The 15,419-nt window shown below is 51.1% G+C and overlaps 1 protein-coding gene across 2 annotated transcripts in view; it reads left to right on the top strand.

Moving 5' to 3' along the window:
- The window catches only part of FAM135B (family with sequence similarity 135 member B), a 274,520-nt gene that overhangs the window by 82,041 nt on the left and 177,060 nt on the right, over positions 1-15,419 (top strand). For both annotated transcript variants that reach the window (XM_077749966.1, XM_077749967.1), the window contains exon 2: positions 13,429-13,524. In XM_077749966.1, the coding sequence (XP_077606092.1) occupies positions 13,448-13,524 (77 nt within the window). In that variant the 5' untranslated portion in view covers positions 13,429-13,447. The remainder of the gene's footprint in view (positions 1-13,428; positions 13,525-15,419) is intronic.

Raw genomic sequence — 15,419 nt, 5'->3', positions numbered from 1 at the left:
ATTAAAAAAAACAAAGTTAAGTGGGATAAAACGATCAACTATCCAGTCTCCTAGCTGTTGCAAAAGTTCCGCTCTCCTCCCCCCAGACCTCCCCTGCCCCCTCTGCTGTCAGCGTGCCTTTTCTCAGCCCTCGGTTCCCAAATCCTGTACTTTCTCAAAGACTCTGCTCGATTTTGACCTTTGGTTCATTCCATAGAGACGTTTGCAGGGCCGTCTCTGGGTCAAGCCCTTTGCCGCCCCTGGGGACATAGCAGCCCCGGGAGTGGATGAGAGCCTGCTCTTCTGGAGGGAGGGGAAGGGGGAGGGTCCTGGGAGGGGGGGGGCTGCTGCTTCACATACAATAAAAGAGGGTGATGCGCCATCGTCATCTAGGAACTGAGAGGCAGTGAAAGGCTCCTGGTGGAAGTGACATTTGAGCTGAGGCTGGGAGCAAGAGTGAGGGCCAGCCCCTGGCAGGCTTCAGAGGGAACCTTTGAGGCAAGCCTCACACAGACCCCAGCCCGGCCCGGGGGCTTTGAGGAGTAGGGAGGGGCCTGTGTGCAGGGACATCCTAAGGAAAGTGAATTACTCAAGGTAGAGCCAGGAGGCGGGGCGCATGGGGCGTGCTGGCCGTGGCTTTGATAAGGAGATGAGAGGCCACCGGAGGGTGACGTGGGGCTGACTTCCTAGAAAGACCCCCACCCCTCATGCTGCTGAGCGGAGAAGGGACACGGGGGCAGGGACGAAGAGAAGCAGGGACACCGGTGTGGAGGCTTGTGTCCCTAGGTGAGTGTCCAGGGAGGCGGCGGTGGGGGAGGGGACCAGTGACCAGCCTGTGTGTAGAAGGTGTCTTGAAATGGCAAAGTAAATGTCAGGGCATCCAGGACCATGGTGTCCTTGCTGCCTTTCCCCTAGCGCTCTAATACACCCATTCTTGGGTGTTTATAAGTAAATAATTGTGATACTTGGGAAAACAGAAACACAGAATACTCCAGAGCCCACCTACCTGTACATACTGGCCCGAATACTCCCTGTGTGTGGGTCACACGTACGTCCCACAGTCGCCACTCTCCTAAGAGACACGTGTGCTTTCTGCAGATGAAGAAAACAGGCCCCACTGTGTTCAGACACTGGCCTTGACTTCTCAGAGGGATACACACTGGTCGGGATTTGAAAACACAGAGAGTCTGGCTTTCCAGGTCCTGAGTCCAAGCAGCAGCATGAACTCTGGGTTCCTCTGGGTTTCTGGGCTCCTGGACCTGAATCACTGATACTGGAGCTGAGGGACAGCATCTGCCTCATTGATGTTTGGATCAGTAGATAACGACAGTGCCCAGTGGGGCGTCTCTGTGGTTGGGAGGGCTGAGGAGGCTCTTTGTGGTCATTCAAGGTGATGAACGTTGCCAGTCCTGGGATTCCGTCCGGCACTTGAGAGTAGACGCGTCCAGACTGATGCCTGTCCTGTCCTGTCCCCATGCTCTCCATCTGCGAGATGCCCTCTGGGACTCCTCGCCTCCATCCCGGGGCACCTTCTTTCTAGATCATGCCTGCAGGGCAGGTTTTCAAGGAAATGTTGAATACAAAATGAAACCCCTCCATTCATTTTAAATGAGACTATTTCTTTTTTNAGAGAGAGAGAGAGAGAGAGAGAGAGAGAACGAGTGGGGGAGGGGGAGAGAGAGAGAGGGAGACACAGAATCCAAAGCAGGCTCCAGGCTCCGAGCTGTCAGCACAGAGCCTGACATGGGGCTCAAACTCATCAACCTTGAGATCATGACTGGAGCCAAAGTCTGAGGCTTAACGGACTGAGCCACCCAGGCGTCCCAGGGAGACTATTTCTAACCTGGAACAGAAGAGTTATTGTTTCTCTAAGTTACTATCTATGGAATGCTTTTTGTCGCCCTGAAAATAACGTTAAACATAGTAGCAGCTATTTTGAGTGTTTTCTGTACGCCAGATACTGTAGCGGTAAGTTCTTCACTGTCTCACATGGACCCGGGGAGGAAGATCTTATTAGCCCTGTTCCTAGATGAGAAAATCGAGGACCGGGGAAACAAAGGGACGGGCACCAGGAGCTAAGAAAGCACAGGCTTTGCGGCAGTCGTGGTTCGGTGCCAGGCTTTGCTCCTTCCCTGCACAGAGCATCCTCTCTGCAACCTGCGTGGCCTAAGGAGGAGTCGGGCTCGCTGCCCCGCAAGGCTTCTCCAGCTCTGTGGGTCTGAAGCCGCCAGAGGTCTTCCCCGGTGGGGTCTGCGCCCCTGGATGTACCTGCGGCCCCACAGGGGGAGGGACGGGCAGCATCTGATTGGATCGTGGAGCACAGGGCAAGTTGACTCTCTTTGCCCGTGGGGCCCTGGAGCCTCAGAGACACTGCTTCACGCCATTTTTCAGGCCCTCCCTCTCCTGTCCCTGCTCCGCTTTCTATTTTGGCTGGGAGGGTGGCTGGAGGAGCGCACCCACACGTGTGAGAGAGTTGAGAAGGTTTGCAGATGTCGTGGGTGGTCAGTGCGAACACAGACGCAGGCTGAGTCACTGCCGCACTTGGGAAGCTAATGACGGGCGCTGGCAGAGCTGGATGCCCGAGTGCGGCGGCCAGGCACAGACAGCGCGCCGGAAATGCCAGCCTTGACTCATTCGGTGGGGGCCTGGCGGCTTGCATTCACCTCCTCTCCTGTTTATACTGAGGCCTCAGGAAGGGTAAATAAAGCACTCCTCTGCAGTGGGGCGGGGGCTCCCCTCCCTGGAGCCCTCCCCCTTGCAGGCCCCTCTGTGGGATCCCTCCAGGCTCCGCCTTCCCTTTCCTCTCTGTGGACACACACAGGACACAGGGAGCTCAGGCCTGTGCTCCGAACAAGGGGATACAGTTAGCATCTCAGTCCCAGTAGCCTCTGCTTCCAAGTGTCGAGGAAAGTGTGTGTGATTGGAAAGAAGAGTAATCAGCGTGCATCCATTCATGTGAGCCTTTCTCTTTGCACGTGTTGAATTCTTCCATTCCGTCTCCCTTTCATGCCACACACATTTTTGTGAAAAGTCGCGGCTGTCCCTTCCTTTATTTTATTTTTATTTATTTTTATTGTTTTACTTATTTTTGAGACCGAGAGAGACAGAGCATGAACAGGGATGGGGCAGAGAGAGAGGGGGACACAGAATCCAAACCAGGCTCCAGGCTCCGAGCTGTCAGCACAGAGCCTGACGCGGGGCTCGAACCCACGAACCGCGAGATCATGACCTGAGCTGAAGTTGGACGCTCAGTCGACTGAGCCACCCCGGCGCCTCTGTCCCTTCCTTTAAAGAGCTAGAGTCTAACCTGAAGAAGAGGTATGCTTCTAGAACATCACGTGGTCAGGGCTGCTACGGCCTGCACACAGCCAGCTGGGGCTTGCATTGGGAGGGGAGGCATGGCTGCGCAGGGGGTGCTTCCTGGAGCTGCTGCCTGGACCTGTAAGGCTGGGAGCTCATCAGGCGGAGGTGACAGGTGAACCGTCCAGGAGGACACGTTACGCATAGGTGTCCGCCCGCGCAGGGGTCCGATGAGGTGCGTGCATTTCAGCAGGTGGAGGGAGAGGGGGACCTCCATCCACTGTGGCCGCAGGCTCCACTCCTGGGCGAGGGCCGCGCCCCTGGGCCCAGAGCTTCACGCCTTAGCGTGGGTGAATGGTGGTGGCAGGTGATGGCGCTTCCTTGTGTTTGCTCTTTGGGGGCCTCTGCCTGAGCTTGTCCGTCAGCCTTTTACGTGGTTGTGAAACCTTGTGTGCCGTCACGCCTGCATTTCAAGACGCCGCTAAAGAGGGGCACGGGACCTTGAGGATGTCAGGAGCTCCGCAGTGCGTGGGCTGTTTCTGTTTGCACTGTCTTGAGACGTGAAAAAAATAAACACGGACGGTCCATTTTGGTTTCTACACTGAAGGGAAGAAGCTGGCTGGGGCTGCATTTGCTGTGATGTGTGAGAGTCAGAGGTGGGGCGTCTGGCCTTGCCTCTGCCTCCCGAAGGCTGGGAGACCCTGGGGAAGCTCACAGCCCGTGGGGGTCGCTAACTCATCCGTGCAAGGGGCTCATCATTTCTCTCCTGCCATGTCCGTAACATTTTTTTAAAGGGTTTCTTCATTATCATAACAGCTTGTACTTACCAAACATCACAGGCCAGGCTCCAAAGCGATTTCCATTTGGGGAAATTGAGGCACAGTGGATTAAGTTCTTGCCTGAGGCTGTACAGCCGTTGAGGGTTGAGCTCTGGGTCCTTTGACCTGACCAGGTCCGGGCAGAGTGTCCCATGTGGGTCATGACTGCTCTTGCGTCTTTACATCATGGCACTTATCCGCGTGGAGCACGGTTAAGACCTGGCTTTCCCCTTCCTGGGCTGTGTCTTCTGAGGCCCTAAGGGCCGTGGCTCGGTTGGCTCTGTGTGCCTGGTGCCTTGAGTAGTTCATGCACTTGATCCCAGTGTGTTGAAAGAATGCGAATCTCCGTGAGATGGTGCACCTTTGTTCCCGAGCAGCCGCTCTGAGAAGACCCTGTTGGCCCATCTTGCAGATGTGACCACTCAGGCTCAGAGATTTCACATGAGTTGTCTAAGTTCCCATGCAGAGGGGAGGCCCCGCGGTGTGGATCTCATGCCAGTGAGATACTCTCACAGCAGGACAGAAGCCTGCCTCCTCAGTGACCCTCCCCCTTTGCTGACAAAATGCTGGTTTTCGCGCTTAAGGGGATCATTTTTCTGGAACACGTAAGCAGGGATCGTGCCAGGCAGAAAACTGGAGTTCCTGCCTCAGTAGAAGGCCTGTCTGGAGTCATTGCCTGGGGGATGGGCATCTGGTGGGGGATGGGCGGCTCCAGGTGACCGAGACCCCAGGGACCCGCTTCCTGGGTCTTGCTCTGGCGTCCCTCCTCTGCCCTCACTGCTGTCTGTTCCATGAGAGGCCCCTTTCCCCGACCCGCTCCACTTACCACGCTGTCACGTATAATTATAAAAGATATAAAAAGATTCATAATCGTCGGAGCAGCATCAGCTTTTCATAAAGTGTATGCTGATGCGTGTGAAGAGCCACACACTTTTTTTCACTTAATCTTTCAAAGGCCACCCGTGTGCAAGATTGATGTTTCAAAAGAAAAAAAAAAAAAACGTACTCAAGGAAGACGTGTTTGTAACAGGATTTGTGTCCAAGCCGCCTCTGACGAGGCCGTGGAATCCCGGTGTTTGCCCAGGTCACAGGCGCATCCGCCTTCGCAGCAGAGCTGTCCACGGTGCCCGGGGCGCCGCGTCCCTCGACGCTGCGGACGCTGCGGACGCTGCGCTTTCCCCTGTCCGCGCCCCGGGTCAAGTTCGGTTTACACATCAGGCGCAGTGCGGGGTTCACAACAGTGACTGGTGACAAAGTCAATCACGGCAATACCGTGATTAAAGTACGGGGGCGCGGTCTCGCTCTCAAAACGTCGCACGGTTTCTTGTGTCTTCTTGTGACGACGGGAGGTGATAAAGGCCTGTGTGACGAGATGGAGCCAAAAGGATGACAGGGGCGCTGGGGCGGAGCCAGGGCCACTGCGCCGGGGGGGCGGGGCCAGGGCCACTGCCCCGGGGGGGCGGAGCCAGGAGCACTGCGCTGGGGGGCGGAGCCAGGGCCGCGGCGAGAACCATCCGCGTCCGCGCTGCGGTCACCGCAGGTAATGGAAGCCGCGGAAGGCGGGGCTGTGGGTCCCGGGGCGGGCGGGACACGTAGTCTTACAGATGTCCTCAGAGGCCACCGAGAACGGCCGAACACGTGTAGGGAAAGATGCAGATAACCTCCGAAACGTTTTAGAAACATCGCAGGGAAAAAGCAGTTACTCCCCGTTAGTGGATGCGGAGCAGGCCGCCGGGACCGGGGAGCTTCTANTGGACCGAGGAGCTAACAAGGTCGGAACCATCTCTGGGGGCGTCTTCGGCCATTGCAGGGGCTCGAGCAAAACCCCAGCCTGGGCGGCGTGTGCGTCCCGGAAATGCGTGTCCCGGGGCGCCGGGTGGCTCACTCGGTTCAGGGTCTCACTCTTGTTTTTGGCTCAGGTCAGGATCTCACGGGTTTGTGGGATCGGGCCCCACATCAAGCTCTGTGCTGACAGCACGGAGCCTGGCTGGGATTTTCTCTCTCTGTTTGCTCTTCCCCTGTGTGCTTGCGCGCTCTCTCTCTCTTTCTGTCTGTCTGTCTCTCTCTCTCAAAATAAATAAACTTTAACAAGGGGCTCCTGGGTGGCTCAGTTGGTTAAACGTCCGGCTTCAGCTCAGGTCATGCTCTCACGGTTCGTGGGTTCGAGCCCCGCGTCGGGCTCTGTGCTGACAGCTCAGAGCCTGGAGTCTGTTTCGGATTCTGTGTCTCCCTCTCTCTTTGACCCTTCCCTGTTTACACTGCCTCTCTCTCTCTCTAAGAAATAAAATTTANGTGGCTCACTCGGTTCAGGGTCTCACTCTTGTTTTTGGCTCAGGTCAGGATCTCACGGGTTTGTGGGATCGGGCCCCACATCAAGCTCTGTGCTGACAGCACGGAGCCTGGCTGGGATTTTCTCTCTCTGTTTGCTCTTCCCCTGTGTGCTTGCGCGCTCTCTCTCTCTCTTTCTGTCTGTCTGTCTCTCTCAAAATAAATAAACTTTAACAAGGGGCACCTGGGTGGCTCAGTNGAGAATCTCAGTGAAGTCTGATAATGAAGGGAAAAGCAAGTTTGAGATGCAGCATTCATACAGTTATGAACAGTTATTAACAGTTATTCTTGGTGACTTCAGTTTTAGGTGTCCTCCGAGGGTTGGGATTAATATTTGTTGTCAACCTTCTGTGTTACCCCTGGGGGTAAAGATTTATTAAATGTAATAATGTAATGTAAATTTTTATTATGAAATTTTTTTAATGTTTATTTTTAAGAGAGAGAGAGACAGTGTGAATGGGGGAGGGGCAGAGAGAGAGGGAGACACAGAATCTGAAGCAGGTTCCAGGCTCTGAGCTGTCAGCACAGAGCCTGACGCGGGGCTCAAACCCATAAACCATGAGATCATGACCTGAGCCAAAGTCGGGTGCTTAAGCAACTGAGCCACCCAGGCGCCCCTAAATATATATATATTTTAAAGTTTATTTATTTTGAGAGTGAGCGTGCACAGGCAGGGAAGGGACAGAGAAAGAGAGAGAGAATCCCAAGCAGGTTCTGCATTGTCAGCACAGAGCCTGACTCAGGGCTTGATCTCACAACTGTGAGATTGTGACCTGAGCTGAAATCAAGAGTCAGTTGCTTAACTGACTGAGCCACCCAGGTGCCCCTGGGGGTAAAGATTTATTATCTCAGATTTGCAGAGGAGGAAACTGAGGCTTGCCGAGTGTGGTCACGTGCAATAAACTATAGTACAGATGTCTGTTTCCTGTCTCGTTTATCCTCAGACCTGATGATCTCACACACACACACACACACACACCCCCGCATGTGAGCATGCAAACATGCACACGCACTGCCATGAAGGCCTCGTTCCAGAGGCCACCCAGAATTCCTGCTTTCTACGTGGCAGTTTACATATCCAGACCACTTCATGAAGCTCTGTAAGAAGTGGGGCTTGATTTCTGAAAGAGAAGCACCCAATATTTATTCCCAGAGGTGCTTTCTTGCCCATCTGAGGTCACATGCATGGACAGCAGATGCATTTCTCTGGTCTCTGGTTCAGGGATTGGCTACACGGGTGGTTTTCCCATCAGACCCGGCATGAGAGGCAGGTGCATTGGGTCCACACTTCAGCACGAGTGTTCCCGCATCCCCTTCTGAGTCTCGTTAGGAGACTGGGCTGTAGGACCCAAGAATCTGCTTTTGTGTTTCCTAGGTGTTATGTGTTCTTTTGGGGACAGTCCTTGCCCCAAATGTTGAGGAAAGCTGGACAACCCACAGTGTGCTGCCAGCCATGCTGTGGATGGAGAGATTAGGATAACGCCCTGCCCTCGTCCTCAATGTCTTCCTCCCTGAGGCCTGACGCTGCACTGGTTAGGCCTCATTCTCAGAACCTGGTGCCAGTCCTCAGTGCTGGATGTTTCTGGATGGGCTCCCTCAGCCTCATTAGGTTTCTCTAATCACAAGGAACATGCTGTCTCCCCCTGTAATTGACGCCTGTACTCACACCTCTTCATGGTACAGGTTGTGTTTTGTGTTGCTTTGCTTTCCTTGTTGAATTCTGCCTCCCTTCCATACTCACACTCTGGCTACAGCTCTGTTTTCTGATGCTGTCCCTCTATTCATTAATTCCACATGTACTTGTGAACCTCTGCGGTGAACTGGCCACTGTGTGAGCTGTGGAGTATTCAGAAAGATGCAGATAGACAGGACTCCTATGTCCAAGGACCTTGAGTTTCTCTACCCTCAAGGAAGAGTAAGTCACATGCTTAATTTTCCAAAATCGTGTTTCCTCATTACTTTAATAAGACCCTGCTGGCACTTTATGAAGTTTAATGCTTTACAGAAATCCCTTTCATTAGTTACGATTGCATATCATTCTCTTGTGTGGCTTTTCCTTGAAGTACAGATCTGGAAATCCAGGCTCTGAGAGGCCACATAACCTGCGTAGTGGGTAACACTGCAGCAGGTGGAAATGGTTCCTCTGTGATGTCGAAGCTCTGAATCTTATAACTTGTTCTTGTTAATCTAAGCTAAACGTGGTCGGCCTGGGGATTACTGGGTCCCAGAACATTGTTGCTGAGAGGGAATGTAATTGTCACTTAAACATAATGCAGGGGCCAGGGATCCCTGAGCAGTGGGGCCCCCTCTTTTGCGTGGACACCCTCCGTAATGGGAAGTTCATTGCTTCACAAGAGAGGCCCATCCCCAGCTGGGAGAGACGTGGGGTGAGAAGTCTCCCAGAAAGGGCAGGACTTCGGGTGTGCTCAGTAAACATTGTTCTGAATGAATGCAAACCCAAGGGGATGGTCATTCCACTGCATGCTATTTCCACTCTCTCCCCTGATTCTGCCTTCTGTAATAAAGTTAACAGTGGGGCGGCTGGGTGGCTCAGTCAGTTGAGGTTCCACCTTTAGCTCAGGTCATGATCTCATGGTTTGTGGGTTTGAGCCCCATGTGGGGCTCGTGCTGACAGCTCAGAGCCTGGGTCCTGCTCCAGATTCTGTGTCTCCCTCTCTTTCTGCCCTCTCCTACTTGTACTCTATCTCTCTCTCTCAAAAAGTAAATAAAGATCCTTTTTAAAAATTAAAAAAAAATAGGTGTGTGTGTGCGTGCTTGTGTCTGTGTACTGGGTGTATGAGTGTAATGTGAATGTGGAGCGGTTTGAGTGTGTATCACGTGTGTGCTGTGTACACCTGTAAAATTAGGCTCCTTTGTTACACAGCAGTAGATAAATAGTACACCCGCTAAGAATCCATACACTTTCTATTTTGAGAAGTCAGTAAATTCTGCTGTGTGGGCAGTCAGGGTATTGCAGTGACTGCTCTCTGAGCCATTCGCATATTTATAAACACTGTTGTTGTTGTGTGGCATATTCACCCATAGAGCTGGCATCTTCCTGCCCAATGTGGAATTTTTAAAATGAAATCTGACCTATATTTTATTTATTTTTTTAGTAGGAGGGAAGGGGAGAAAGAGAGAGAGAGAGAGAGAGAGAGAATCCCAAGAAGGCTCCTCACTGTCAGCTCAAAGCCCGATGTGGGGCTCAGACTCACAAACCATGAGATCATGACCTGAGCCAAAATCGAGAGTTGGAAGCTTAACTGACTGAGCCACCAAGGTGCCCCTATATTCTTCTTTTAATGTCTGTAGGATCTATGGTGAAAGCTTTTTTCATTCCTGATATTTTATTTTATTTTAGTTTTTTAAAGTTTATATTTTAAAGAGAGGAAGGGAGGGAGAAAGGGAGAGAGAGAGAGGGAGAGAACAAATGAACAGGGCAGGGGCAGAAAGAGAGGAGGGAGAGAATCTCAAACAGGAATTGGGCTCATGACCAGGCACTAGCTCCTGGATGGCTCAGGCAGTTAAGCATCCAGCTATTGATTTCAGCTCAGGTCACGGTCTCACAATTCACGAGATAGAGTCCCATGTTGGGCTCCGTGCCGTCAGTGCAGAGCCTGCTTGAGATTCTCTCTCTGCCCCTGCCCTGCTCACACTCTCCTTCTCTGTAGCTCCATCCCTGTTGTCACAAATGGCAGGATTCTTTTTATGGCTCAGTAATATTCCACTGTATATGTTCACCACCTCCTCTTTCTCCACTCGTCTCTCAGTGGACACCAGTGCTGCTTCCAGATCCTGACTGTTGTCAGTAATGCTGCAGTAGACATAGGGGCGCATGTATCCTTTTGAATTAGTGTTTTCATTTTTGGGGGGGGCGGTAAATACCCAATAGTGGAATTATTTGATCAGATGGTATTTTTAATTTTTTGAGGAATCTTTATACTATAAAACTGGTATTTTAAGTTTTTTTTTAATGTTTATTTATTTTTGAGAGAAAGAGAGAGACAGAGCATGAGCAGGGGAGGGGCAAAGAGAGAGAGAGAGGGAGACATAGAATCCAAAGGAGGCTCCAAGCTCCGAGCTGTCAGCACGGAGCCTGACGCGGGGCTCTAACTCACGAACTGTGAGATCATGACCAAGGTCGAAGTTGGATGCTTAACCAACTGAGCCACCCAGGTGCCCCTATATTGTTCCTTTAATATCTGTAGGACCTATGGTGAAAGCCTTTTTCATTCCTGATATTTTATTTTTATTTTAGTTTTTTTAAATGTTTGTTTATTTTTGAGGGAGGGAGCGCACAAGCAGGGAGAGGCTGAAAGAGAGAGGGAGACACAGAATCTGAAGCGGGCTCCAGGCTCTGAGCTGTCAGCACAGAGCCCAATGTGGGGCTTGAACCCATGAAACTATGAGATCATGACCTGAGCAGGTACCCACACCTAAGTTGTGTGTTTTTTTTTGTTTTGTTTTTTTTTTGAGAGAGAGAGAGAGCGCAAATGAGGGAGGGGCAGAGACAGAGGGTAGAGAGAATCCTAAGCAGGTTCCATGCTGCCAGCACAGAGCCCAATGCGGGGCTTGAACTCACAGACTACGCTGCTTAACCGCCTGAGCCCCCCAGGTGCCCCTAAAACTGGTCTTTTAAATGTGAGCTCATCTTCCTCCTTGATTAACTGGGTATTTGGTTATAACGAATCACATGGTCTTCAAAAGGAACAGGCACCTTTCCACCTACAAGCTGTGTTTGCAATTAACTGATCAGCTCTAGCTTATTAGTCCTGAACAGTAGGATTGAGGGTGCCTCTTCCGAGGGGAAAACAACATTTTATGTGATATTCTCCATGCATCAAATATTTTTTTGTCTAAATATTAATTCCCCAGGAAAGCACTGTCCCAGCCGTTCCGCCAGCCAAGGCCAGAGGTGGAGAGCCACCACGTTCAGGCTCCTGGCTCGGTGCAGTTGTGTGTGACTGTCCCGCCTCCTGAGTGGCAGGGGCCAGCACTGGCCGCGGCGGAGACCTCTTGCGGAGCGCATGAAAGGAGCCTGGTGTTTGGGGTGCAGTAGGCTTGAATGGTGGTGTGTGTGCCGCTCTTGCTCTCCCCTGCTCCTTACTCTGTAGCGCCCTCCCAGAGTCAGGGATCAGGGAAGTTCAGGAATTATTGGCCCTGGTAACCACACGCAGGAGTCAGATGTCTTTGCTGGCTCCGCGGCATTTGAAGGATTGAGAGGAGCGTAGGACCAGGACGCAGGCGAGCTGTCCCTGGGTTTCGTGTGATAATGAATTAAGTGCAGAGTGGCTTTCTTTGCTGGCCCTCTCTCCAGCTCTTACTGGAAGCACTTTGACTTTAACATTGAGTGGTGGGATGCTGACCTTGGCTGGCTCAGGTGCACACCCTGGGGGCTCTCCCATTAGGGAGATGGGTTTTCAGCACATTTTGTGAGCCAGGCCTTTCGAGCTGGGCTCAGCAGCTTGAAGTTCCATGTTGCAGGATTTATAGAGGTTGTGCTCTCGAATCTACCACGTTTTCATTGGGTAAATGGGATTCTACATCTTCAGAAATGGCTCCCTGCACGGCACCTGGGCCCGAGCTGAGACGCAGAGTTAAGGTCACGTTAATCTCTTCCGCTCTTATTCTTGGGGGCTGGCCTGGCGTGACCCCACTGGCTACAGCGAGGTCGGGCTCTGAACTACAGCCATGGTGGTCTGGCCATCGAGGCGTCTGGGGAGCTGAAGGAAGAGGGGCTTTGAAAGGAGACCCAGGTGTCTGCTTAGAGAGACCCTCTTAGCTTCCCTCCTCCCTCTCGCTCACTCTCCCCCGCCCCAAGATCATGTCAGCTGCTGCCCAGGGACAACCTGCTGGTTCCCCGAAGACCTGCTCTGCTCATTGTAAGCGATGACCTCCTGTCCTTGGCAGACTCTTCCAGCTCGCTTGTTATTACCCCATTACACATGGTGGCAAACTGAGGCTTGGAGAAAGTGAGGACACCTTCCAAAGTACACACTTCTTGAGCATTCTGGATGAGGAACATGACTTCAGATGAGAGCCTCTCTGATCCGCTTCCGCCTCTGCATCATGGGGCATGAACCTTTATCACAAAATTCTCCTTGGAGAAAATCAGGCAACTTACATAAAATACTTTATGCGCATCAAGAATACAGTGGGTGCTCCATAAAAGCCACTTTCTCTCCCTTCATGCGAATCACTGGTGTCTGGATGATTTCATATCCTCAGAAAATTCAGCCTGCCTCAAGTCTCCCCATGGTAAACCAGGACTTGGACTATTTTAATTTTGTTCCCTCCGTCTTCCCCACCCAGCCCTCTTGTGTTTGGCCCTACCATCTCCTCGCTTGGAAAATTAACATTCTGTCAAGTTGGGTTCAGCATCTGCTTGGCGACGGCGCCCGCTCTCTCTGCCTCCTGTGCTTGGTAGACAGCACATCTGTCCTTGCCGCCCCAGGCGCCTCAGCACGTAGAGATGGGATTTCTACCAACAACGATAAAGTCGTTTTCAATTACTGTTATTAATCATTACGCATGTCAGGACGTGTGCAGAGTGCTCTGTGTGGTAGACTCATTTAATCTGTCCATCGGCTGTGAGCTTCATGCCATTATCAGGGCTCACATTACAGATGAGGAGTTCAGGGACACAGGTAGAGAGCGGAAGAGCTGGGATTGTAGCTCCATTGGCCGTGAGCCACATGCTCGTCACTGAGATGCTGTTGCCTCCATGGCACCGACAGATAACCAAGGGCGGTAGACTAGCCCACTTTAGGGTTAGGGTAACTGGGTTCAAGTCTTCAAGTCTTCCAGGTGTGAGCGGAGTGACATTAAGTGTGTCTTCCTCTCTCGGTGTCTTTTCCCATAAAAGGACCTCTGGGTGATGACATCCAGTGGGTACGCTGTGCTCCCCATGGGTCAGATACTCGGGTTCCCCTTGCGGAAGCCCAGGCTCTCTTGTGTTTGGCTGACGTGATCTCAAGCTGTTAATTTCTGTCTTGTTTTTCAGGTAATGCACCAAAAAGATCATGTCTGAAGTACAAGGAACGGTTGAGTTTTCTGTAGAGCTACATAAATTTTATAATGTGGATCTCTTTCAGAGAGGGTAAGTATGCATCACTGTTTCTATTTGTGTGTGTGTGTGTGTGTGCGCGCGCATGCACGCATTATACAGTTGACCCTTGAACCACACGCGTTTGAACTGTGCAGGTCCACAGTACATGGGTTTTTAAATGCGGTAGAGTCCTGTGAAAGCCATTTCTCTATCATTTTCTTAATAATATTTTCTTCTTCTAGCTTACTTTAGTGCAAGAATATAGTGTATCATACATATAACATACAGAATATGTGTATTTGGCTATATTATCAGTTATCAGTAAGGCTTCTGGTCAACAGTAGGCTATTAGTAGTTATGTTTTTGGAAAGTCAGAAGTCCTACATGATTCTTGACTGTGTGGAGGTGGGTGGGTGTCCAGGACCCCACTGTTGTTCAGGGTCGTGTGTGTGTGTTTAATTTTTTTTTAAACATTTATTCATTTTTGAGAGACAGAGAAAGACAGAGTATGAGTGGGGCAGAGGCAGAGACACCGAATCTGAAGCAGGCTTCAGGCTCTGAGCTGTCAGCCCGGAGCCCAACACAGGTTTCGAACTCATAGACCACGAGATCATGACCTGAGCCGAAGTCGGACGCTTAACTGACTGAGCCCCCCAGGGCCCTGTGTGTGTGTTTGTGTGTATTCTTCCTGGCAGGAAACAGAGGTGATGAGGACAGGTTGTAGGGCATTTAGATTCATGAGGAAAGGATTTTTATTATTTTTCCTGTCAAGTGTAAAATCCAAATGTTGAGTGCGGTTGAACATCACCCATTTATTGACGAGACCTGAGAGTGCGAATGTCTCCCTCCCTCCTGCACTTTCCTCTGTCTTCCGTCTTCTGAGTTTCTCTTTCCATTGCATACACTAGTCAGTTTGAGTGAAAAGTGAATTTATGGGAAACAAAGCTTGCTCCGATAATAAAGGTGTCTGTATGACCAGCATGTCTCTGGGCTGTCTCCCCCAAATTGCATATCATAAAACCTGTGCCGCCATCTCTCAAAAACTGAAAGTATATGTTGCCCTCTTTAAATACAGGATGAGAATGTAGTTGCTTGCAGTGTTTGAGGATGTACTCTGATTTTGGTGTTTTACACATATGACCTCATTAGGTCATCACAATAGATTTACCTCTTAGGTCACTGTAAATACTAATGAGGTGGAATGCTTACGTAAAACATCCAGACCCAGACCAGGACTGTATACTCACAGTGGCAGCTACTACTTTCCCTGGGTTGCAGACAAGGAAGCCCAAGTTCATAGAAACCAAGTTTGTGATATGTTCAAGTTAACAGAGCCAATCAGCAGGCATCTATGTTGTGGAAAACCACTCCGAGCTTTGGAGCCAAAATATAACTCGAAGACAGAGTTTGGGATAAAGAGGAACAATAGCTTTATTGCTTTGCTGGGCAAAGGAGGCTGAGGCAGGCTACGGCCCTCACAAAACCACAGGTCTTCCCAGAGGATGGGGCTGGGGCGTTTTATAGGGAGATACAGGATCTAGCCGGTTTCAATGGGAATGAAGTATGTGCTGCCAGCCTCTGTAGCCCATGGTCTTTTTCAGGGTTGGTACCAAGTTCCTGAAACCAAAGAAGGGAGGAGGGGAGGCTTGCAGAAGAGAGGAAAAGGTTACTTTAGAAATCAACCTTTGCTGAAGCATGAGTGCAGCCATTTTGACTTTTGGTCAACTTTGTGCTTTTCAGCGGTTCCCTCTAATGGTTTGTTTTTGCTGTGTAACCAACCACCTTAAACCTTAGTGGCTTAAAACAACAGCTTTCAAGTTAGCTCCTGACTCCGAGGGAGGGCAAGCGATTTGAGCCGCACTCCAGTTGGGAAGGTTCTACCAAGTGGGAGGAGGTTGTAGGGCATTTTGGATTAACGAGGAAAGGATTTTCGTTATTTGTCTTGC

Source organism: Crocuta crocuta, unplaced genomic scaffold (assembly GCF_008692635.1).
Source record: "Crocuta crocuta isolate KB4526 unplaced genomic scaffold, BGI_CrCroc_1.0 scaffold119, whole genome shotgun sequence".
NCBI classification, from domain to species: Eukaryota; Metazoa; Chordata; class Mammalia; order Carnivora; family Hyaenidae; genus Crocuta; species Crocuta crocuta.
The sequence above is the reverse complement of the archived record's forward strand: the minus strand, read 5'-3'. Positions and strand labels throughout refer to the sequence as shown.